At 31.2% G+C, this 23,800-nt stretch overlaps 4 protein-coding genes across 5 annotated transcripts in view; all 4 read right to left on the bottom strand.

Moving 5' to 3' along the window:
- Positions 1–9,004: 9,004 nt before the first annotated feature.
- Positions 9,005–9,821, bottom strand: LOC146540644 (aquaporin AQPAe.a-like). Its single transcript, XM_085203758.1, has one exon. It carries the CDS (start codon positions 9,819–9,821, stop codon positions 9,006–9,008), a length of 816 nt encoding a protein of 271 aa, XP_085059884.1. The 3' UTR covers position 9,005.
- Positions 9,822–14,018: 4,197 nt separating this feature from the next.
- On the bottom strand, positions 14,019–15,442 carry LOC146540643 (aquaporin AQPAe.a-like). Its single transcript, XM_085203450.1, has one exon. It carries the CDS (start codon positions 15,278–15,280, stop codon positions 14,516–14,518), a length of 765 nt encoding a protein of 254 aa, XP_085059576.1. The 5' UTR covers positions 15,281–15,442; the 3' UTR covers positions 14,019–14,515.
- Positions 15,443–16,873: 1,431 nt separating this feature from the next.
- Positions 16,874–17,753, bottom strand: LOC146540642 (aquaporin AQPAe.a-like). Its single transcript, XM_085205370.1, has one exon. The coding sequence runs from the start codon at positions 17,630–17,632 to the stop codon at positions 16,874–16,876; it is 759 nt and encodes a 252-aa protein (XP_085061496.1). The 5' UTR covers positions 17,633–17,753.
- A 616-nt stretch (positions 17,754–18,369) lies between these two features.
- LOC146540641 (ras-like protein family member 10B) overlaps positions 18,370–23,800 on the bottom strand; it is a 66,049-nt gene continuing 60,618 nt past the window's right edge. For both annotated transcript variants that reach the window (XM_085200673.1, XM_085200665.1), the window contains one exon: positions 18,370–22,922. In XM_085200673.1, coding sequence (XP_085056799.1) covers positions 22,299–22,922 — 624 coding nt within the window. In that variant the 3' untranslated portion in view covers positions 18,370–22,298. The remainder of the gene's footprint in view (positions 22,923–23,800) is intronic.

Genomic DNA, 23,800 nt, shown 5'->3' with positions numbered 1-23,800 from the left:
GAGCTGGAGAAAGGAGGGGGAGACGGGGGGGGGACACCATTCTTACGGACTGGATGAGGATATAAGAGTGGCGACTCGAGGATCCGGGGTCGCGTACCCGTATGCCCACAAACCAATATCGGACAGGTATTAGTCTGGACACCCTCTGGACGTGCCCTATGTGAAACGTTTCCTTTGTGTTTAAATACGTATATAGCACTCCTCAGGAATGTAGCTTTCACACAATTAAAAAAAAGTAAATCCGAGCAGTAGTTCCGGAGATTTTAGAGCTTAAATAACAAACAAATTCTTCCGCATATTAAGAACAGACAATCAAATTAAAACTCAAAAACGCGTAGGTAATTATGACCCAGGCCCCACGACGGGTTGAAATTGAAATATTTAAGATTTTTTATCACTATTATTGTAACTAATATTTATTTAACATATTATTCAAAAATAAAATGTTTTTTCAAGTGATTTTACTGAATTTCATTATATTATATTGTAAATATTCACGTATATAAATATCAGGTGATGTATTTTTTAAATTATTATATTTCTGTACTTCATTCAGTGTAAGTGTTCCTATTTCTCTATTAGATATTTCTTATATAGTTATTATAATCATAGATATATGTTACTTCAAATATAGATATAAATTAGTAGACTTAGATTATGAACCATATTATTACTAAATTACTTCTTTGTCTATATATAGTGTGGCTAATTGTAAGTTATTCTTACAGCTATCAAGATGATTAGACTGGGGTTATTATTATGTATTTTTGCAAAGCTAGCGACGTCCTTAGAAGATCGTGTTATACACATTGATCAAGGACCTGTACGAGGATACCGACCCAAGGGAGAAGATTATTTTGAATTTTATAATATACCATACGCTACAGCACCTTCTGGAGAAAACAAATTTGCTGTAAGTAATAATAATCAATATTTACTGTTTCAAAAAATTAATTTAATTTAACATTCATGTAATATTCATGTTTAATATCTGTTCGTACATATAAATTATGTAAATTATTTCACATTTTTTGGTCGTTCTGTTAAACATTCTGTTTTTGCAATATATGTGACTGTGAAACTGAAAAGGTTAAATTTTTTAAATTTGGAGTTATTAATAGTTTGTGAAACTACATAAAATTACTTATCTAAAGAAAAAAGATCTATAAGTACAACCATTATTTTTTTATAATTTTATTAATCGTAATCTGTGAAAACGTACAAATTGATAAAATTGTATAAGAAGTTTATGGTAGTGAAAAATATACTTGTGCTGCGAAGTTACAGAGTAATAGATTTCTAATTAGATTTCAAAGCTTTGATCAATTATAAGAAAATATGATTTAGATAACTAAATTAATCGACATTTCATACCTCAAGCTATTGAAATGAAATAAAATATAAACAACTACAGCTTTTTAATATTTTATATTTTAATTTCAAAATGAACAATTAATTTATATTGCTCCTTAACTCGAATAAATTATTTTTTTTAAAATAATATCACACAATCACAACTATACGAAATATTTTAGACAAGAAGCCATAGATATAATTTTCGATAAATAAGTTTAGTATCTTAATTCTTTTTTTGCTAAAAAAATTTGGGGATTTGCTGAAGTATCAATAATAGTAAAATTTCTATTTATTATTTTTGATAGTTAACTCGGCAACTAGAACTTCGAAAGTTGTACCTTTAGCCAGACACACATAAGATTCACATTTAAATACTATACATTTTCTTCGTTTATGACTCTTATATTAATATTTTCAGGCACCTCTTCCAGCACCAAAATGGAAAAAGACATTGGAAGCAGTTCAAAATTTCGTGGTATGTCCACAAGGAGAACGTACTCGAAATGGTAAAATAGTAAACAAAAATCCTAAATACAAGACTAAAGAAGACTGCCTAATTGCCAACATATTTGTGCCTGATACAAATAAAACTAGCTTACCAGTACTAGTATTTTTCCACGGAGGAGCGTATCAGTTCACTTATGGTGCTATAAGATCACCAACTCATTTGCTAGAGAGTAAAAAAGTCGTTATTGTAAATTTTAACTATCGTCTTGGACCACACGGTTTCCTGAGCCTGGGTACTAAAGACATACCCGGTAATGCAGCTATGAAGGATCAATTGGCTTTATTACGATGGGTTCAAAAAAATATTGCGAAGTTTGGTGGGAATCCCAATGATGTAACTATTGATGGATGGGATGCTGGAGGCGCATCTGTTGATCTCATGATGCTTTCGAAAGCAGCAAAAGGATTGTTTCATAAAGTAATCCCAGAAAGTGGAAATAGTATTGCACCAAGGAGTGTCCAAATTGATCCCCTCGCAAATGCAAAAAAGTTTGCAAGCCAATTAGGTTTTGCTGATGTCAATAATTTAAAAAAGTTAGAAGCTTTTTATAAAAATCTCTCATATGACAAGCTTTTTTCGATCGATTTCGACCACAGTACTGATAGTTCAACAGGATTTGGACCCTGTGTTGAACCTGATGTTGGACAAGAACGTTTCCTCGATGATTATCCTATAAATATTTTAAAAAGTGGCAATTACGCAAAACTACCTATGCTGTATGGTATTTCTAAAATGGAAGGCGTTTATCGTATCGATGATTTTAAGTCGTCGATTGATAAGATTAATAAAAATTTTAGTCAATTTCTTCCTATGGATTTGAAATTCAAAGATAAAGAAGACCAAAAAGAAGTAGAAAATAAAATTAAAAAATTCTATTTTCACGATACGCCTGTGGATAAAGAAGATGCTACAGAGTTTATACAATATTATACAGACATTATATTTGCTGTGGGAGCAGCAAGGTGTGTAGAATTGCAAGTAGCTGCTGGCAACAAACAAGTATATTTATATCAATACGAATTTGTCGATAAAAATGAACCATATATTAAATATACACATACCCGCGGCGCCGGACATACCGCCGGAAATTATGCGCTCATGGATTCAGGAGATGAAAGTACTCTATCACCAGAGTACAAAAAAATGAAAAAAGTCATGAGAGACTTGTGGCTTAATTTTATTACAACTGGGTAAGTAGAGTGTTTTTATTATATTATTTAAATATTATACATTTTATACAAAAAATAATGGGGTAAATATTTAAATATCAACATGTCTTTACCACAGGCTTTCACATGATAATGGTCTCTAGCAAAAGGCGAAATTGGAAATTTAAAGATTCACAACGTTTTTAGAAAACGTATAAAAACTTTTATTAATTCAACATTAGCTTAAGATTAAATATCTATTTTTTTTTCAGAAACCCAGTAGTATCTGGTTCTTCATATCCAAAGTGGCCAGCAGTATGCGAAGGGAGTCTTAATTATATGGTATTAAATAGTACCTTATCTGTAAAACCAGATTTCCACAAAGAAAGTTTACAATTCTGGCACAAAATTTACAAGAATCATTATAAACATCCCATTGCCGCTGAAAATTAAACCTGGTATGAGGTAATATACCTCAAAATACAACAGTGCATTTTTCATTGTAACTATTAAAACTTAAGGAAAGTATTCCTTAAACAATAGTCGTTTCAAACTATGATAGTCTCATTACCATATAATGTTATGTACTTACATATTGTATACAATTTGAGTTGAAATAAACCTAAAATAAAATAATCACCATGTTTTCTTTATCATTTCTCTATTCATATCATCATCATCTGGTTTCTAACATCCTCAACATCAGCAAAATGTCTATTGCCTTCGTTGTCAGACACTGCGTAGAATGAGAATTCCCTACATTATTTTGTATACGGTTTTTTTTTATCTTTTTCATATTTAAAGCAGAGGGAACCTAATGTTACGATACTCCATTACCCACTTTCAGCTGAAGTCATCGCCGCGCTTTGCCTCGAGACCAGAGCGAAGAAATGAAGATATAAATTTAAATAAATATTTCATTTCCTCGAGGTCAGTCAGGTTCCTTCCAGGTCAAATCCACAGCCAGTCGCGCTGACAGTCACACAATTACCTCTACTATAGTTTCAGTTTCACACTTTGTAATGCAAAAAGCAGAGAGAATCTAGTGTTACAATATTGTACTTACCACTTCAAGTATAGCACATATATAAGCACATAACCTAAATATAAATTAATATTTAATTTGATCATTCGTAATATGAATGTTCCCTATAAAAAGAAAGAATTAGTATATTGATTGCAAACTCAAAATGTTATTTTTCCTTAAATAGCTCAATAGAAAAAGAGAGCTTATCTTAAAGCTCTTCACGTTTTTACCTCAAAGAGAGTTCATTTACATTTTAAATACGGTGTTTGCAGAATTGGTTCAGACTGCAGTTAGAGGGTGATTTTTTAAATATATCTATTTATAGCATTATTTTTTTATAACATAAAGATTAGTGAGCAGAGAGAAATTAATGTTAAACTACATTCTCTTAAAAAAGTAAGAGATTAAGTTTATTTTTCTATTTTCTCCCTTTTTAGCTATAAAACGTAGTAGCGCTGCCACACAGTATGTGACTGTAAATTGGTTGGTCCGATTTCCACTCGGCGGAATTTATTGTTTTTATTTCCACGCTCTGGTTTTAACAAGCAAAGTCCCGAAAATGAGCAAAATATGGGGAACAGTGTTTCAACACTATATTAGCCTACCGTGTCATATGCAGGATACAGCGTGATAGCTTCCCTTAAAACCCTCGATAATGTTATACTTTTGATCCAAATTATAAGAACATGTTATATAACCTAATTATCTACCAAATACTAAAAGCCATTATTTTCACTTTGTAAAATTAGTCTTAAACAGCCCAATTTATCACAGTAAAGTGGAAACAAAGCATTTTTATTTAATTATAAAATATTAAAGACAATTTCGACGCTCAGATTTCATTCCGTAACTATGAAACATGAGAGGCGGCGTTATAAATGAGGCCATTTTCAGAAATGTTGGCAATAATTCGAGTGAAAATTGTTCTGTTGACAAGAAATACTAGTTGTGTTAGCTACACATATAGATTCAAACACTTACAGTTTATTTTATTTCAAAATATATTTTGTACTAGCGACCCGCTCGCGGCTTCGCCCGCATATACTATACTAGCGGACGCGCGCAGCTTCGCTTGCCTATTTAAGGGTGAATTCTAATAACCCATGAAACATGTGTTCAATGAAATATTTTTAAGTCTAAATTTCAAATTTTATAAAAATCGGTGGCGATTTAAAGATTTTTCCATACAAACTTTCAACCCCTTATTTGCACCCTTAGGGGGTGAATTCTAGAAAGCCATGAAACACATGTTTAATTAAATATTTTTAAGAGTCTAAATTTCAAATTTTATAATAATCGGTGGCGTTTTAAATATTTTTCCATACAAACTTTCAACCCCTTATTTGCACCCTTAGAGGGAGAATTCTAGAAATCGATGAAATACGTGTTCAATTAAATACTTTTAAAAATCTAAATTTCAAATTTTCTGAAAATCGGTGCCGATTTAATTTTTTTTTCCATACAAACTTTGAACCCCTATTTACCCCTTTAGGGTTAAAATTTTTCAAAATCCCTTCTTAGTGGATGTCCAGATTACGAAAGTAAACATCTGTCCAAATTTCACGTTTCTACCATCACCGGATACGGCTGTGCGTGCGTCTTACCTCAGTCAGTGAGGACAAGTCCTTTTATATATATAGATAATTACTTGTTTGCTTATTTGACTTACTTTCGTGATTTAATAACATTATCATATTAGATTTTTCATTTTATAGAAATTACAATATCGATATTTATGTTATAAAAATTTTAATCATTTATATATATTTAGATTTATTAAGTTTTGTTACTATTTATTTTATAGATACTTATATTTAATTTGATTTTAAATTATTCATTATTTTTATTGTTTGTTAATTGTATGGACCCCTTTCGGGTAAAATCCTCCCCAAGGAATGCCACGATTCCTATCCTTAGCAGTGTCCAGCCATCGTACCTAAATATGTATAGATATAATAAAACTATAATGTATAGTATATTATATTTTACTGCAATTTTGCTCGCATAGTTAAATAGAAAAACTAATACTATCTAAATTACAAGCTCAAGCTTTCCTTTGAAGTTGAGATTCATTTGAAGCCAGTGGTAGCGAAGGCATACGAGCGTATACGATTTCCACTCGAGCAAATGAAATATTTAACATTTTCGTTTCCTTGTTCTGGTGACAAGGCAAAGCGTATCGTTGACTTCCACCATTAACATGCAATACTTGTAAAATTTAGATAAAATAAGAATGGAGTGTCTTAACACTAGGTTCACCTATTCTGACGTGTAAATAGGAAAGTAAGAGGCAATTTCAATGTACCAACTAAACTTCTATTAAAGCAAGATCTGGAATAACATTATATCGATTGACTTTCAATAGACTCCTTCCTCGCTTTAGATCGTCCAATGTGCCTTTGATGAATTTTAAATAGAGTTAGATTTTGTTATACTATTTTTATTACATATTTTGTGAAAGTGAAGTGGAACAAGCTTGTGACTTTAAACGCGGTTGTGGGTTCAACTCCCAGTCGAGGAAATAAAATATTTAATATTTTCATTTCTTCACTCTGGTGTCGAGACAAAGAGGGGTGTTGAATTCCGCACACTCAACACGCAGTACCTCCAGAATTCGACCGAAATGGAGAACGGAAGTGTCTAAATGGGAACAGAGTGCCTTAACACTAGGTTCCCAAGTTTGGTCTATCTATACTGCAATGCGCGGGATACACTCTACATGAGTTAAAAAAAGAAATAAATATTATTGAAAATATATTGAACATATATTAAAGATTTAATTAAAATTTTTATTAAACAATGATTTCATTAATATTAAGAGTAATTGGTAGGGTGTTGTTAATCACACGACGCAACGTTAAAAAGTAACCATCCATATTTGAGATTTCACGGCTTGTCTCGTAATTGGTGTAGGAACTGAAGCGTGAAATATACATGAATAGAGATATTTTAAGCAATGATTTCATCAAATACATAAGTATTATTACAATGTGATATTGGCGAAGTGATAGTGTTATTATAATTTATCGATCTTCGTTATCCAAGTAGTTTGTATATGGGTCATAATCAGAAAAAGTGACCATTTTGTGTCTTTTCTTGTCCCGCTACTTTGAATGCGTTTTAAAAATACAATTTTAAAGATAGCTTAAATATTTTGCCATTTAAGATAAATTTACTTATTAACTTAAAGATTTTTGTAATATTTTAAATGTATTATGGCTAATAATAGTATTTTTTGTTAGTTGCAAAAATCCTTTCAAAATGCTTCCATACAATTTTTCGTGTCCCATTCACCACTTTACTTTTTAAAAATAGATTTGTTACGAATATTTATGGTTTTATTTGATTTCAGATGTGTTTATATTACTTTACATTATGCATAATATTAAATAGAACTACTTTTATTGATATATTATTTAGTAAATAGTATATATTAGTTCAGTAAATTTGTCCCAAAATATTGTCTTTTTGTTACTCAGGGCTAGTAACGTACAATTAAATTATGAACGCAATTATTTTGAATGATATTTAATATTATTTTTTATTGTGGCACCATAATTCTTAAAGTCAATGCTGTCGTAACTACAACCAGTAGTGTTCTCTCAGCAGTTGAGGGGTTCAAATGTTTTAGAGGGAATGCGTGAAATTACATCTCAGGGTTATAAACGGCTTTTATTTTGGTAAGTATTTTATAATTTCGTTTTCTTGTTTATGTTATTTGCGTCTTTTTACAAAATCTCAAAAAAGAACTTCAGTGCTTGCACATGCAACACGTGGCTTATGAGCAAATATTTAAAAAGGTTAGAATTTCTCAGATTTTATTCTCAATTTTGTTATATTTCGTTACGTAACGGAACTGATAAAATATGAAGCCTAGTTCATAATTACGTTACCATAGGAAGATTATGTATATAAAAAAAAAAGCTGGCATATGAAAAAAATAATTAGTGACTTTTGATAACGTGAAGTAACCAAAAATAATGATTTTTAAGTTTTTTGTCTGTTTGCTTGTTTGTTTAATGTGTTTGTGCACGCTTATCTCAGAACGGCTTAACCGATTTAGTTAAAAACATTTTTTTATTCTTCCTGAAATTAGTTGTGATTTTGTAATTTTTTTTTTCTCTGGAGATAGTGCATTAATAAATATGTAGCTCAAGCGGGTGAGGCTTTTATTTAAAAACAAATAGGTTCTGTACTAGACAATATACATGAAATATTATTAAATACCTATTGATAACTATTTTTTATTTTCAGTAAGCGTCATGGCTCCTATGTCAAATGCTGATAGACAAAAAAGATATAGAGAACGTCTTAAACAGACCAATCCTATTAAATATGAAGATATGCGGAATAAACACTTACAAAGAATTAAACTTAATTCCAGTGATAACGACTCAAATTTTGATATATTTTAAAGTGGATTTAATTTTATCATTAACTTTGTGATTTCTAACTAGAAATATAAGTTTATTACGTTACGAACTAGCGTTATTATATAGTTAATATTGTCACTTTGTTATGTTTTCTTACATTTATAATCTATTAATTCAACGATTGAATCTTTAAAATTTTAATTTGTGTCTCATTAAATAAAAAAAACCAATAGTTTTATTCATATAATATTCTTATTTTGTTGTGTATAATGCCTTATGTCATCAGTTTCGTAACAAACATTATCAGTATTGTTACTTATCAGTTACGTTACGAATTCGAAAATGTCCACTTTTCTGATTATGACCCATATATTCTATTAGAAAGTACTTGTTTCATTATAATTTTATTTAAAACTTGTATAAAAAGAAAAACAAAACACACTGGCTTTTTTTGTTGTCATCTAATATTATTTAAATATTCTAATACTTGTTACTATATTTACTAATTCCCTAAATTTTATTATAGTATATACATACATGATAGCAATCTTAAATTATTATATATAATAAATTATTTAGCATCATAGTTTAAACTAAACTTCATCAATCAAATTATCGGTCAAAGAGAGCACTTTGGGGTGTTTAATTTTTTCCACTTTTGTCCACACAAGCTTATAAAATGTAGCAGCCATTGCTCCTCCAAGTAGCGGCCCAACCCAATAAATCCAATGTGAAGTCCATCTTCCGGTCCATATTGCAGGTCCCAAAGATCGAGCTGGATTCATGCTACCTCCATTTAGAGGACCTCCCGCAATAGCTAAACCAGAAACTGTAAGACCAAATTTAACAGAATTCGATTCGTTTTTCCCTTCGTTAACGGGATCCCACACAGAACAAACAATAAAAGCCAACGCGGCTGTCAAAAGTACTTCTACTAATAGTGCTTGGTTAACAGTATGCTTCAGATGAGGTTCAGTAATACAAATTCCACCATGTAGAGAATCTGATGGTAATAATTCCATTAAAATGCCATATCCTAGAATTGCACCAATACATTGAGATACAGCATACGCTACGCCTAGATTAACAGACATTTTACCCCAAATAACAGCTGCTAACGTAACTGAAGGATTCATGTGAGCTCCAGATATATGTCCAAAAGCTTGTATATTGAATAGTACAACGAATCCAAATCCAAGAGGAGCATATAGAGGTGAATTAATATTCACACCATCTAGAGGTACACAAGTCATGCAGCCAAGGAACACTAGTAAAGTTGTCGATACCAGTTCAGCTAAAACAGCTCTCCAATGTAGATGCCACCATGGAACAGTTCTGCACGGCCGTTTTTTAACTTCTTTTATAACTATGTCTTCAGTCACGGAAACGAGGTGTGTGTTCACTGCCATCTCGTACTTTAATAACGGGCTAAGGATAACGCACTGTGATTCACCTTATAGGTTGTGTAAAATCCGTTCGATGTAACAGTTCTATGTGTGCTCTCTACCACTTTTTATTGTCTTCTGAGATTTTCACCAGAATTCGTTATTTATAATTTACAGCACTACTATCTGTGGGCCAAACTTTTAATCGATTAGTTAGTTAGTTAGTTTAATGAAGCGTGAAAAAAGCTCTAAACAATTATTTTTATGCAAATATATGGGAAAATAATTTAATTCATATTTTTGGTTTTAGTGACCCTATTATGACGATGATTAAATATTTCGTGAGCACAATAATGAAATATACCTATTTGAATATTATAAGTACCATTTAAAGTAACTCCAGTTTTTACTACGTTAAGGGAAGTAATACTTATTATTTAAAACTTTAAAACATTTTTATTATAGTATTTTGTATTTCTCATATTGAGTATATAAAATTGTTTTAGTAACAACAGGAAAATTTATTAGCTACTGACTAATATCCGTTGAAGTGAATGACCTTACTACGTGTGCTGTATTTTTAGATTTACCGATAACACTGTAAACAAGCAGTCTTTGAACTCTATCGAAAGTAGGTTATAGAGGCGTTGGAATTGATGTCAAATGTATGGGACTATTGTTATCAGATTTTCCATTAAATGACTCATTACGTCATAGAAAGACATATAAACTGAGAGTTTTAAAAGTTGAAATGAAGATTAATAAGACATAATCAACCTCTGGCCTTTGAAATTGAAACAACAATTAGGTTAGGTTAAGCACGTCTATAATTATGTACTCGTATGGAAATCTATTTTTATAAATTTGCTGTCATATGTAAATGATTACAATTTTTAAATGAATTTACAAACGTATGACGATATTTGCTCATGTCTAATTATTTACGCATCAGATCTCACGTGCAACTGATATCAAATATTTAAACATGACATTCACTATTATAAATGACAGTGAGGTGGGCAAGCCCTCGCTAGAACAAAGGAATTAAATATTTAATGAGTTTTAATTGATATCTTATCAGATATCACTGACGTTGCTTTGACATATATGTATTAGCCCAAGATCCCAGAGCCGCCAGATCTTCGTCATTTTAACAAAGCTGAAATTTTGAGAACTATTATTAGTTTCATATGAACTTAAGACAGCGTGCCTACTCACTAACTTGAAAGTGGGGCCCTTTCAGCTGGCGCAAAATAACGATATATAGAGATATACCGTTATTTGGCGCTAAATTTGGCAGAAAGAGTTCTGGGAAGATAATTGAGCCATCTGATTGGGTCTGGGTGCATTTTTTACATTAGTCTTAAAAAAATATTTATAAACGAGCGTTTCCTACTTTAACATAGCTAGATGTGTACCTTAAATTAGCGCTGTCTCTGAAAGGTAGGCCTACTTTAAAGTTAGAGAGTATGCATACCGTCTTACCTACATTTTAGACTATTGATGCTCAAAATTTCAGCTTTGCTAAAATGACATTGGTCTGGGGGCTCTGGGATCTCAGTCTATATGTATTATATACAGGGTGGAATTGTCAGCGCCACTTTAAATGAAACCACAGTTTTAACTACTCTATAAAAGCCTAATATAATTCGGAAAAAAAATAATTCTCAAAAATGAAAAAGTTTTTTTTTTCAAACAAAATAAATAATAAAATTATCGTTTTAAAATAAAACGCCATTTGTAAAGTATAACATAGGCACGCACACACTTACCTGTCAAAGCGGCAACGTAGCACACATATGTGTGCGTCACACGAAATACAGGTATGGATAAAAATCGTGAAATGAAAAAAAAATCCTACGTCCAAACCGTTGAGGTACCTTGATTATTTTTTTTAATTCTGGGTTTGAAATATTTTACCCTATATACGGTTTCAGTAAAAGAAGCGCTGCCTCTTCCACCCTGTATATTGTTCAATAAATTATGTTAATACAGGCTGCATTTCGCGGATGCACCCGCGATTGTTAGTTGAAAAGATTTATTAATATGAACAAAAGTGTCATAACATTATACGAACATTTTATGAATAGTAATGAGCAATTTCTGAGAATATGAATAACTTAATTATAAAATATATTTCTATCAAATATAGAGGCCGTCTGGAAGAGCGACTGTTGTGGATTCGATTCCCACTCAGAAGAATGGATTATTATTTATGAATATTTTCATTTGTTCACTCTGGTATCAGTTCTGCCACTCAACAAGCAATGCCTTGAAAATTCGGCGGAAAGTGGGGAACAGAGTGTCTTAACACAAGGTTCCCTCTGCTTACACTGCTATAGGTACACAGAACATAACGTAAAGCTAATAAAAATATATGTACACTATTGTTTGACAATTTACAATATAACTACAATTTTTATTTTGATACACCCATCCTAACTTTAGGATCTGGAGATCTGGCATTAGCAAAAAAAAAACTAGTGACAATAATTTTTCTGACAAATAAAAAAAATAATATTTAGTATGACTAAACTTTACAATTTTTAAAACATTAAAATATTATAGCTTATGTTAATCACATTTGCCGCAGAACCTATAACCGTTGGGGTAAGCGCGTTCTAGAGTAGAGACCACGCCTCGGCAAACGTAATGTAGGGCGCCCTTCAGCTAGACGATATTCGCAAAGTGGATGGCAACGGCTGGATACGAAGAGCTGAAGATCGAGCTCAGTGGCGTGCTTTTGGAGAGGCCTATGTCCAGCAGTGGACGACGACAGGCTGATGATGATGATGTTAATCACCTGTACTTATCTATACATATAATAAAATTATTACTGATGGTTGAACATGGAAGATATATAAAAATCTAATATTGGCGTCATGTATCAATGTAATAGAAAACATCGATTTTCTGTCTGTGCGTTTCTTCACGCTAATCTGAGAAACACGCTTAAATTTAACTGGAATTTTCACTATTGTATTTATATTTCTATGGAAAGCTGAAAATAATTCAATAATGTCACGACGACTGTCACGAGTTACGACGATTCAATAAATATTCGTATAGTTCAAGCGGGCGAAGCCGCACAGGTCCGCTGGTAATTAAATAAATCTTTGTTTTCTTAATAAATTTTTAATTAACAATTAATATCGTTTATCATAGATTATATTATTAAAAGGAATAATAAGATTAAAATTAATTATCAAATATATACATTATTTATTTATAAATTATAAACAAATAATAATATTTTTGATTAAAAATAGCGGTCAAGTCCAGGTCGGTCTCGCCTGCCGGTTCCGTACCAATTTCATGATTGTAAGCCAAAAGGAAGGGAGGAAGGAAGGAAGGAAGGACTTATAAAAGTTTAATACAAATATAAGCTTCACGCTGTATCCCACACACAGCAGAGTAGGCAGAGGGAACCTAGTGTAAAGACACTCCGTTCCTCCTTTATCACCGAATTCTGGTGACATTGCGTGCTCTTCTCAATTTTTGAATATTATAATTATAGGTCCACAGGAAATATCCTTTAAGTCTTGAGTCACGACGAATTTCATCATAAAACATTTTAATTTCATCAAAAACTAAGTGCATAAATGTTCTTATCTTTTCTGTGCTCCATCCACTTGATCTCGAGAACGAAACGAACAATAAAGTGGGAGGATTACGCTTTTTTCTTTGGAGGAACAGAACCCTAAAAATAGACCCTATAAAACGTTAAAATATTGTTTCAACTCGAACCACTAGTTCCTGAGACAAATGCATTCTATATTATTAGGGGTATATTTATGAATATTAATATTTAATAATAATAAATGATAACTGACAAAATAAATGTAAAAATAGTTTCCTAAAGTATATTGCAAGTCATAAGTATGTAGATTTTTCATATCAGTAATTTATTTATCACCAATCTGTTATTGTTTAATAAATTTAATCAACTAAAGACAAATATAGGAAAATTATTACAAAATTAATTTACATTCATACTGCAAAAAAAATCTATCACATTATTATCAGATTAATATTAGATATAAATATGAATGTAAGTTTGTTTGTTACGCTTCTAGGCCAAAACTACTTAAATTATTATCATAAAACTTTGTACACATTATATTCTTAGAGATTTTATATTTTTAATTAAAAAAAACAAACAAAAATATTTTCTTTATATGGCTATATATATTTCACGCGAGCGAAGCCGCGTTAAAGTGCCTAATCTATATATATAAAAGGACTTGTCCTCACTGACTGAGGTAAGACGTACGCACAGCCGTAACCGCTGATGGTAGAACCGTGAAATTTGGACAAAAGTTTACTTTCGTAATCCGGACATCCACTAAGAAGGGATTTTGAAAAGTTTTAACCCTAAAGGGGTGAAATAGGGGTTCAAAGTTTGTATGGAAAAAAATTTAAATCGCCACCGATTTTTATAAAATTTGAAATTTAGATTTTTAAAAGTATTTAATTGAACACGTGTTTCATTGTTTTCTAGAATTCTCCCTCTAAGGGTGCAAATAAGGGGTTGAAAGTTTGTATAGGTTTTTTTTAAATCGTCACCAATTTTTATAAAATTTGAAATTCGGACTCTTAAACGTATATAATTAAACACATGTTTCATGGGTTATTAGAATTCACCCTTAAATACGCAAGCGAAGCTGCGCGCGTCCGCTAGTATTCTATAAAATAAAGAATCAGTCTTAAATATTACGTTATATACAATTATCACCATTTACATCAAGGGTCAACGATTGCATTGGGGGTTCCTTATATTTTTCGACCTTCATCCAAATATATTTATAAAACACAGTTGAAACTATGGCTCCAATACATGGTCCAACCCAATACACCCAATGTGCAGTCCACCTTCCAGTCCATATTGCAGGCCCAAGAGATCTTGCTGGATTCATACTAACTCCACCTAAAGGTCCACTGCCGATTGCTAATCCAATAACTACAAGACCAAATTTTAGTGCATTAGCCTCAGTTTTATCTTTGTTCACTGGATCCCACATAGAACAAACTAAAAGCGATAAAGCACCAGTAAAGAATATCTCGACGAAAACTGTTTGGAATACCGTATGTTCTGGATGAGGTTGATTGACACATACATCTCCAGGTAATAAATTTACAGGGGAATATATCACCAAAATACCATAACCAACTATGGCTCCGGCGCATTGTGCTATACTGAATGCTATTCCAAGACTTATTGATATATTCCCACAGATGACAGACGCTATTGACATTGCAGGATTCATTAACGCTCCAGAAATATGCTTAAAAACTTCTACACACAGAATTATAACCATTCCAAATCCTATTGGAGTGTAAAGGGGTGGATTTTGATGAAGACCATCAAGTGGTAAACATGTAAGGCAGCCAAGTGCCAGCAGCAGACCTGTTGCCGCAAATTCTCCGAGTATTGCCCTCCAGTGCCAATACCATCGTGAACCACCATGCTTTTGTCGAGTCATGGTGGTATGTATTCAACCACCAAGAAAGTATGATGATGGTATCCTGCAAACTTATCACGCACGTCTGATCACTGTGCTTATTAATTGTACTCTGAGAAGTACTTGATGGCTGATTTATAAAAGACAGTTGTGTGCTTATATTTTATCATTATCTTGTTCGTAAATATTGGATAATAAACAAACTTTTGTTTTTTGTTTAAGATAAAATCATTATTTATTTAAATTTGTTGTGTTTATTTTTAGCTTATTCCGCATATAGCGAATAAACTCTGTTCATCACTTTCCGGCGAATTTTCGAGGAGTTGCGTGCTGCGAGTGGCGGACGCCAGGCTTAGCCTTATTATCAGAACAAAGTAATGAAAATATTAATAAATAATAATTCATTTCGCCGAGTAGAAATCGAACCCACAATTATCGCGCTTGCAGTTACGCGCTTCTGTCACTTCAACTCGATGACCTAAATTATTATTTATTATATGAGATTATTATGTTTGTTGTAAAAATAAAATCTTATACATTTTTTTGAATCTTCTCGATATATTTACCAACATGTATAGTTAACACCACATCGTCCTTGTATCTGGAAATGTTATATACAGAGTTTCAGTTTATAGACAGTGCAGTCTTCTGTTTAAGAAGTAATAGAGGCCATTAAAAAGGTAAAACCTGACAAAAACTCGAGATCAGATAATATTACCAATGATGTCTTAAGAACAGGTCTGTACTGATTTACAAAAAAATGATTCTAAGGATATCTGAAATTATAGGCCCATAAGCCTTATGTCGACGTTATACAAACTTTTTGCAACAATCATAAGCCAAAGAATAAGATCTACTTTAGAACAAAAGCAACCTACTGAACAGGCGAATTTCAGGAAAGGAATTTCACATGATATGGGGATTCAAATGGGATAATTCAGTTAAAAAAAAATATTGAATAGGTAGGTACTTAAATTAAAAAAAAAACTTTATAACTATAGTGTAATTTATTTATGAGAACTAATATATATTTTAAATTATTTACTTTATCATTATCTACTATTTACATTTATATACACTCACAAGTCGACTCAAAATTGTAATTGACAGCTCCAACTTTAAAATACTACACCCTAACGCAATCCATTTATTCACTGTCTTCCTGATCTGATCCTTTAACTGTCCTCTACCTGTTAATATCAGTTATCCCAGCAGATGCGATAGGTAGCGACAACATAAGCCGACGCATCATTTTATTAACTCTAAATTCAGTTCTTCCTTTCTTGTCACATTTTTAACTGGTCCCTATCCTCTTCCGAATTTCATGATGCTTGGAGTCATGCACTAGTGATCCCTATTCCAAAAATATCTTACCCCATTTCTTTTTCAAACTATCGTCCGTTGAAGAAAAAATATTGTATATGGCGGTTAATATGAATAAGAAAGTAAAAAGAATATTTCCCAAGTAAATTTTTTCTACTGTCTATTTTAAGAACTATAAAAACATACAAAAGATAATCACTAAAATTTCTTTGATTCCATTGTTGAATTCTAACGAAATATCTTATGTTACAAATAAATTATATTCAGATTTATATTTACTTAAATATTATGTTATATACAATCTTTGACATCAAGTGTCAAAGCTTGCACTGTGGATTCCTTGGTTTTTTCGACCTTCATCCAAACATATTTATAAAATACCGTTGCAACTATGGCTCCAATATATGGTCCAACCCAATACACCCAATGTTTAGTCCACCTTCCAGTCCATATTGCAGGCCCAAGAGATCTGGCTGGATTCATGCTAATTCCACCTAAAGGTCCACTGCCGATTGCTAATCCAACAATTATAAGGCCAAATTTTAGACCAATAGCCTCAGTTTTACCTTTGTTCACTGGATCCCACATGGGACAAACTACAAGTGATATAGCACCAGTAAATAATATCTCTACAAAAACTGCTTGGAACACCGTATGTTCTGGATGAGGTTGATTGACACATACACTTCCAGGTAATAAATTTATAGGGGAACATATTACCAAAATGCCATAGCCGAGCGTGGCTCCCGCGCATTGTGCTATACTGAATGCTATTCCAAGACTTATTGATATATTCTCACAAATGACAGACGCTAATGATATTGCAGGATTCATTAGCGATCCAGAAATATGACCAAAAGCTTCTACACAAAGAAGAACAATCATTCCAAATCCTATTGGAGCGTAAAGGGGTGGGTTTTGATGAAGTCCATCGATTGGTACACATGAAAGGCAGCCAAGTGACAGCAAGAGACATGATGCCACAAGTTCTCCGAGAATTGCCCTCCAGTGGCAATACCATCGTAAACTAATATTCTTTTGTCTGGTCATATGGTATCCTGAACACACACTTGTCACGCCTGATGACTGTTCTCACTAATTGTACTATGAGAAATATTTGGTTGATTTATAAAAGACAATGTATACTTATATTTTATCATTATCATCTTCGTTAATATTGGGTAATAAGCAAATATTTGTTTTTGGGTTAAGATAAAATAATTATTTATTTTAACGTTTTAATTTTTTTTATTTGTTTTATTTATTTCGGACTCTATCAGCTGATATCTGCATTGTTCGTAATGGTGGTATCTTACTTCGCACTTTTTACATTCTGAAATTTATACAAAAAATTGGATCATATCTAATACATTGTAGAGACATTATATGCTTAAAATTGCTCTACAAAAATATAATATAATTAAAATAACACTTATTATTTGCATTAAAATAGCATCAGCAAAAAAGAAACAATTTTAAATCATCTTCGAAAAGGAAACGAGTCTGCCTTAAATCGACATTAGACGTTTTTAATTTTGCTTGTTCTTAGAACAACTACAATTTTTTTAATATTGGATGATGTTTAATCCAACCTCCCATTAAGAAAACGTTCGCAGTTATACACAATATACTATATAGACAGATGGTATTTTTGCTCTTATACACTAAAAAAATGAAATATATATTAAATAACTATTATTTATTTATTATTTGTTGTATTTTTTAATGTTATTTTTAAGCAAATAGGTCTAAAAAAAGAAAAAGATGATAAAGAAAACAAACTAACAAAAGTGTTCACAACTTTATATTGCACCGTGTAACATTTGTATAACAACTGGTTCTACGCACAGAAACAATTTTATGTACAGTTCGCTTAAGAAATTATACTTATTAGTAAGCGATGGTGAACTTCTATAGACTTTCAATATCTGATAGCTTTTTCTAAGCTCGTTTTAGATTTTGTAAATTTAATTAGGATTGATTGACGACCATAAAGAAAATTTATTCTGTAAACCATACATTTTTATTTATACAAATTACTTTTGGACTTTCCATTTCTGTTGTCGCTGTTTTTGAGGTCCACATAGTAATATTACCTTTTTTTTATTTTTAGTATACCATTATATGCAATGAGGAAATAATAATTAGGGGATATATACCGGAATATAGCAAAAGATTGATTGATAATTTTATATATAAATATAAATAAATTTGATAAAACTAAACTAAATATAGGTTCAGCATACATACAATTTTAACATTTAAAACAGAAGAAGATTTAATAACTTGATAAAAAAAGTAATATTAAAACTAAACGTGACAATAGTGAAAATTAGATTTAAATTGTTAAAGCCGTTTCTAAGACTGGCGTGCACAAATGGCCAGACAAACAGACAAAAATTAAAAAAGCATTGTTTTAGGTTCTATTACATGATACAGGCTCTCAATAATAGTTTTTCTGATATAATCTTCGGTGTACCGATAGTTACATTTTCATTACATTTAACTTTAATTAAACATTAAGGTACAATTACTTAACTTAACTTAAAATCATTTGCATTTTGTACATTTTAATAATACACAGTATTACCATAATTGGGTTATGATATGTTGAAAGTGTTGCCCTATAAAATAAAAAAAATATTATCTAAAGCAGTAAGCGGCAAAGGACATAATAATCTTTGTATACAGAGTGGAAGAGGCAGCGCTCCTTTTACTGAAACTGCATATAGGGTAAAATATTTCAAACCCAGAACTAAAGAAATTAATCAAGGTACCCCAACAGTTTGGACGTAGGATTTTTATCCATACCTGTGACGTATCGTGTGACGCACACATACGTGAGCGACGTTGCCGCTTTGACAGGTAAGTGTGTGCGTGTTCATGTTATACTTTACAAATGGCGTTTTATTTTAAAACGATAATTTTATTATTTTTTTGTTTGAAAAAAATACTTTTTCATTTTTGGGAATTATTTTTTTTCTGAATTATATTAGGGTTTTATAGAGTAGTTAAAACTGTGGTTTCATTTAAAGTGGTGCTGACAATTCCATTCTGTATATTTTAACTAATACAGATATTATTTTAAAAGGAAAAATATAATATTGTTACTTGTTATGTGTAGAAACTGTTTTTCAAAGCCTGGAAAAGAAAGAAATACAAAAGAAAAGATTATTTTTATTTTCTGGCCGTAGAAATCAAATAAACATACTTATTATTGCTATTTCTACATATATATATAACTAAGTCTAGGTAAGCACAACGCGGAGTTCAATTGACGAAACAACATTCATGTACGTAATTATAATAAATTTAATATATATATTTAACAAGAATTGTTAGCAGAATTATAATATTTTATTAAAAAGCTCTTGGTTTAGTCATTTTTTTGGCAGAAATGTGTCAGTATTTAAGTATTATTACTATTATAACATATTTTTATGGACAAAATATATAGAAAAAAATATATTTAGATACCAAGCAGAAGATAAAGCCTCAGTGTACCAAACAACACATATCTACAAAACTTCCTATTTCTAACTAAATTCCTAGTTTTCTATAACATTAGATAATATTAAACAGTGCCTTATAATAATTATTATTTATTAATAATAAACAACATGAAGTTCACGACGGTTAAAATCTCTCTCGATCAGTTTATTGTTACAAAGATCTAATTCGGAAGGTTAAGTAGAAAAGTGTAAAAGTACCCTGTCACGATATTCTGTTTCTTTCTGGCTCCAGCCAACCGTTATCATGTGCATGAAGTTAAATTTTAAAATATAGAACAATCTACTGATATTGAAATTATCTTTTTTATATACAAATAAAGTAAACAAAAATTATTAGATTTTTTTAATCGTAGCTCCATGAAAGCTCTATCGTTCTCTAATTAAAGGATCTTTCAAAGAAACGGCTCACCTATTTGCAGCCAAACGTACAGACTCCAAAATAAACTTGAAAAAAGAATTGAAAAATAATATGTATGTACATATAAATATATTTTAGGTTTCGAGATTACACGGAGTTTAGCGACGCACTTTTTTTGTTTTGCAGGAGTGGGGAAATGAATGTAGATAAAATAAAGCATAAAGTATTTGCGATAACATACGAGTACATACAATTTATATTATCTTTATCGAAAAATATATTTTCTATTAATTATAGGGTATAAAATTTACTTTTTTGAATTTCTATTTAAATACTAAGATATTTTTTTTAAATATTTTCTATCTTTCTTATATACTTTTTTTAACCCCCAATCAAATTTAAATCCCATACTACGAAAATGCAGTTTTAATTTAGCATTTTGTTATTTTTACAATTTTATGTTAAAACTAATAAAATGGCAAAAACACATTCAAATAAATGAATACCAAAGGTAATATAACACAGCATCTATACAATACATTTAAAATCGCGCATTTTAATTGTAAAATAATTTATTAGTAACTTTTTCCTTAGATTAGTTGACAGGTGTATATTTAATTTTTCTGTAAGTTTCACTTTAGAGTCACTCATCGTTACGTGATTTAGTGCAAACAGGAAAATTTTTAATTAATATTCTTATCTACGACAGAGTAAGAATTCAAATTTGCCCAATGACTTTATAATTTTCTGAGATCAAACGATAATTGTATGAAGATAACAATTGGCCGCATAAATAAATATCTTTTGTACCAAAGATATTTAATAAGCCATAAAAAAAAACAGAATATCGGCATGAAATTTAATGGTGAATATAATTATTAAAGCTTTAATTTAAAAAGTCCTTAATTATTATATTACTAATGATTTCTTATGACATTACAAAAATATAGAGAACAAGCGATATTTTTAGACTTATTATTAATGATTTAAACATTGAACGTCTGTAGAATGATTTCAAAAATCTTGTGTAATTTATATAATTATATATTTATTAATATTACCGTAGGTGCAGAAATAGAGGAGATCCGTGCCCACCCCACAAAAAAAAATAGTTGAAAATTAAAGAGAAAATATCTCTAGAGAAATATTTAATTGAATACGCTTAAGTTACGTATGAACCTTTAAAATTCACAAAGACGCAAACAATACCTTAAATTACATCTTATTTGAATTCATAACAGAATAATAAATAGAGAACAAAAGGGCCCTTTTATTCAACTTTTCCCATAACGTATTATATAGATGGCCTAACGAACCCTGAAACACTCTCGTACAATTAATTCTATTTCAATCTGTAGGGATTCGGAATTGGAATTTTATTTGTTATCGTAAAGTACATTTCAAAGGTCTTGTTTTTTCCTTTTTTCTTTTAATGGTTCACGCAGGAGGGGAATTATATTGATTATCTCGTTAATTAGAAATTTAGATTCTAACAGATTTATAGTCTTTTATCTTCACCAAAAAGAATCATTAAAAAACTTTTTCCAGACAAAGGTACGCCAGAAACTCCTCCACCTCCTACATATTATTAAATTGAGAAATTTTCTCTTAAACTGAGTGTCTTAACACTAGGTTCCCTCTGTCTACCCTGCTGCATGCGGGATACAGAGTGAAGCTGATTTCATTTTATTTTTTTTCTCTTAAATTAATTTCATACATATCACTAGAACCGCATCAATTACAAAGCAACAATCAACAACTATATAGTCCACTCACTAAATCTTTAAAACTTATAACGATTTAGGAAACCCAATGTTTTGAACACAAATTTTGGTAATCAGAAGTGCTAAGCAACAACACAACGATTATCATTCGAGGATCCGCCACCTGTCGATGAGTCTGGCAGAAGCTCAGAACTCTTTCCCCCACCGCTCCACTCTAAAGCATCTATCATCTCCATCAGTTCTTTAAACACAGCTATCACCCGCCAATTGTATTTAGCAGAGCATTCCACATAACCACACTTCCAATGTTTACGAACTAAATTTACAATGTTCCTGCGTTTTTCTCTTGAATCACCACATGCGCTTTCAGCCATAGCGAGTTGTTGAAGACCACTGGATGCCGAAGGGGCTGTATTACATAGAAGATCTTGCTTGTTACCAACGACCAAAACTGGTACATTTCTCATATCCCTACTTTCTACCATTTGATCTCTCAATGTTCTTATATATTGAAATGTTTCCACATTTGACAAATCAAATACAAGGATGTATGCTGTGGCATTTCTGAGACCATAGAATCGATAATGGGCCCATTCGTAGTAGGAATTGATAGGGAAGTATGGTATAACAGGCACGTCGGTTATTTTCACTTCATATAAATGTTCATTGATGATCACTGATGGATAGAATGTGTGCTTTCGATCGGTAGGCACGTACTCTTCCGAGAAGTCGCTCCAGACGAATTGCTGTAACAAATAAGTATACTTAACAAAAGTATAGATCAATAGACTGTTCTATAAAATATTAATATACAAAAGAATAAATAAATAAATAAAGATTATTTTGGAGTCCAGTCGTGGTGCAGTTCAAAGTGCGCTGTTGTGTCGAGGCAAAGCGAGGCTTTCAGTTCCACCACTCAATACACAAAACATCCAGAATTCGATGAAAAATTGGGAACGGAGTGTTTCAACACTAGGTTTCCTTTGTCTACACTGCTGTGTCCAATACAGGGTGATGCTAAACAAAAAAAACAAAAACAAACATTTCTGTAATAAAAGAGAAACATCATACAGTCATATTCAAAGGCACGTATCGGAATAATGAGTCATAAATGGAATCTATCGGTACTAACGAGTACGTGACTCCTGACTTCATTAGCGATATATATGAGAACAACGAAAACATACTACAGTCTATGTAACAATACAAGTAGGTATATATTATTTATAAGGCTTATTAATAGCTAACCTTATTATGTTATTAATAGCTATTAATAGCTATATATGTTATTAATAGCTATTAATAGCTTATTAATAGCTAGCCTAATTATGTTTAAACAAGAGAAATGTTATATAATCGTAATTAAATAATCGTAATTGTAAAATAATGTAGGTTGTATTTTGTAAGAACCTTATAAGGTTAAATATTTATCAGATATTAAAAATTTGTAGATTAAGAATTATTATAAGTGCATCACTAATTTATAGTGAACATGGTTTTTTTTTCGAATTTTCGTCTGTAGATCCTCAACATGGGTCCTCGATACAAGCACAAATTATTTTTTTATTCATATTATAGAGCTTATTTAGCAATTATAGAATTTCAAACTCAGTGACTGACACAC

This window comes from Heliconius melpomene, chromosome 2 (genome assembly GCF_056956725.1).
Source record: "Heliconius melpomene rosina isolate 202511_hmr_F chromosome 2, ASM5695672v1, whole genome shotgun sequence".
Taxonomy (NCBI): Eukaryota; Metazoa; Arthropoda; class Insecta; order Lepidoptera; family Nymphalidae; genus Heliconius; species Heliconius melpomene.
This window is presented reverse-complemented; position numbering and strand designations above follow the sequence as displayed.

Coding starts and splice junctions, on each gene's coding strand:
- LOC146540642 (XM_085205370.1), bottom strand. CDS start 17,632: ATGACCAGACAAAAGAATATTAGTTTACGATGGTATTGCCACTGGAGG.
- LOC146540644 (XM_085203758.1), bottom strand. CDS start 9,821: ATGGCAGTGAACACACACCTCGTTTCCGTGACTGAAGACATAGTTATA.
- LOC146540643 (XM_085203450.1), bottom strand. CDS start 15,280: ATGACTCGACAAAAGCATGGTGGTTCACGATGGTATTGGCACTGGAGG.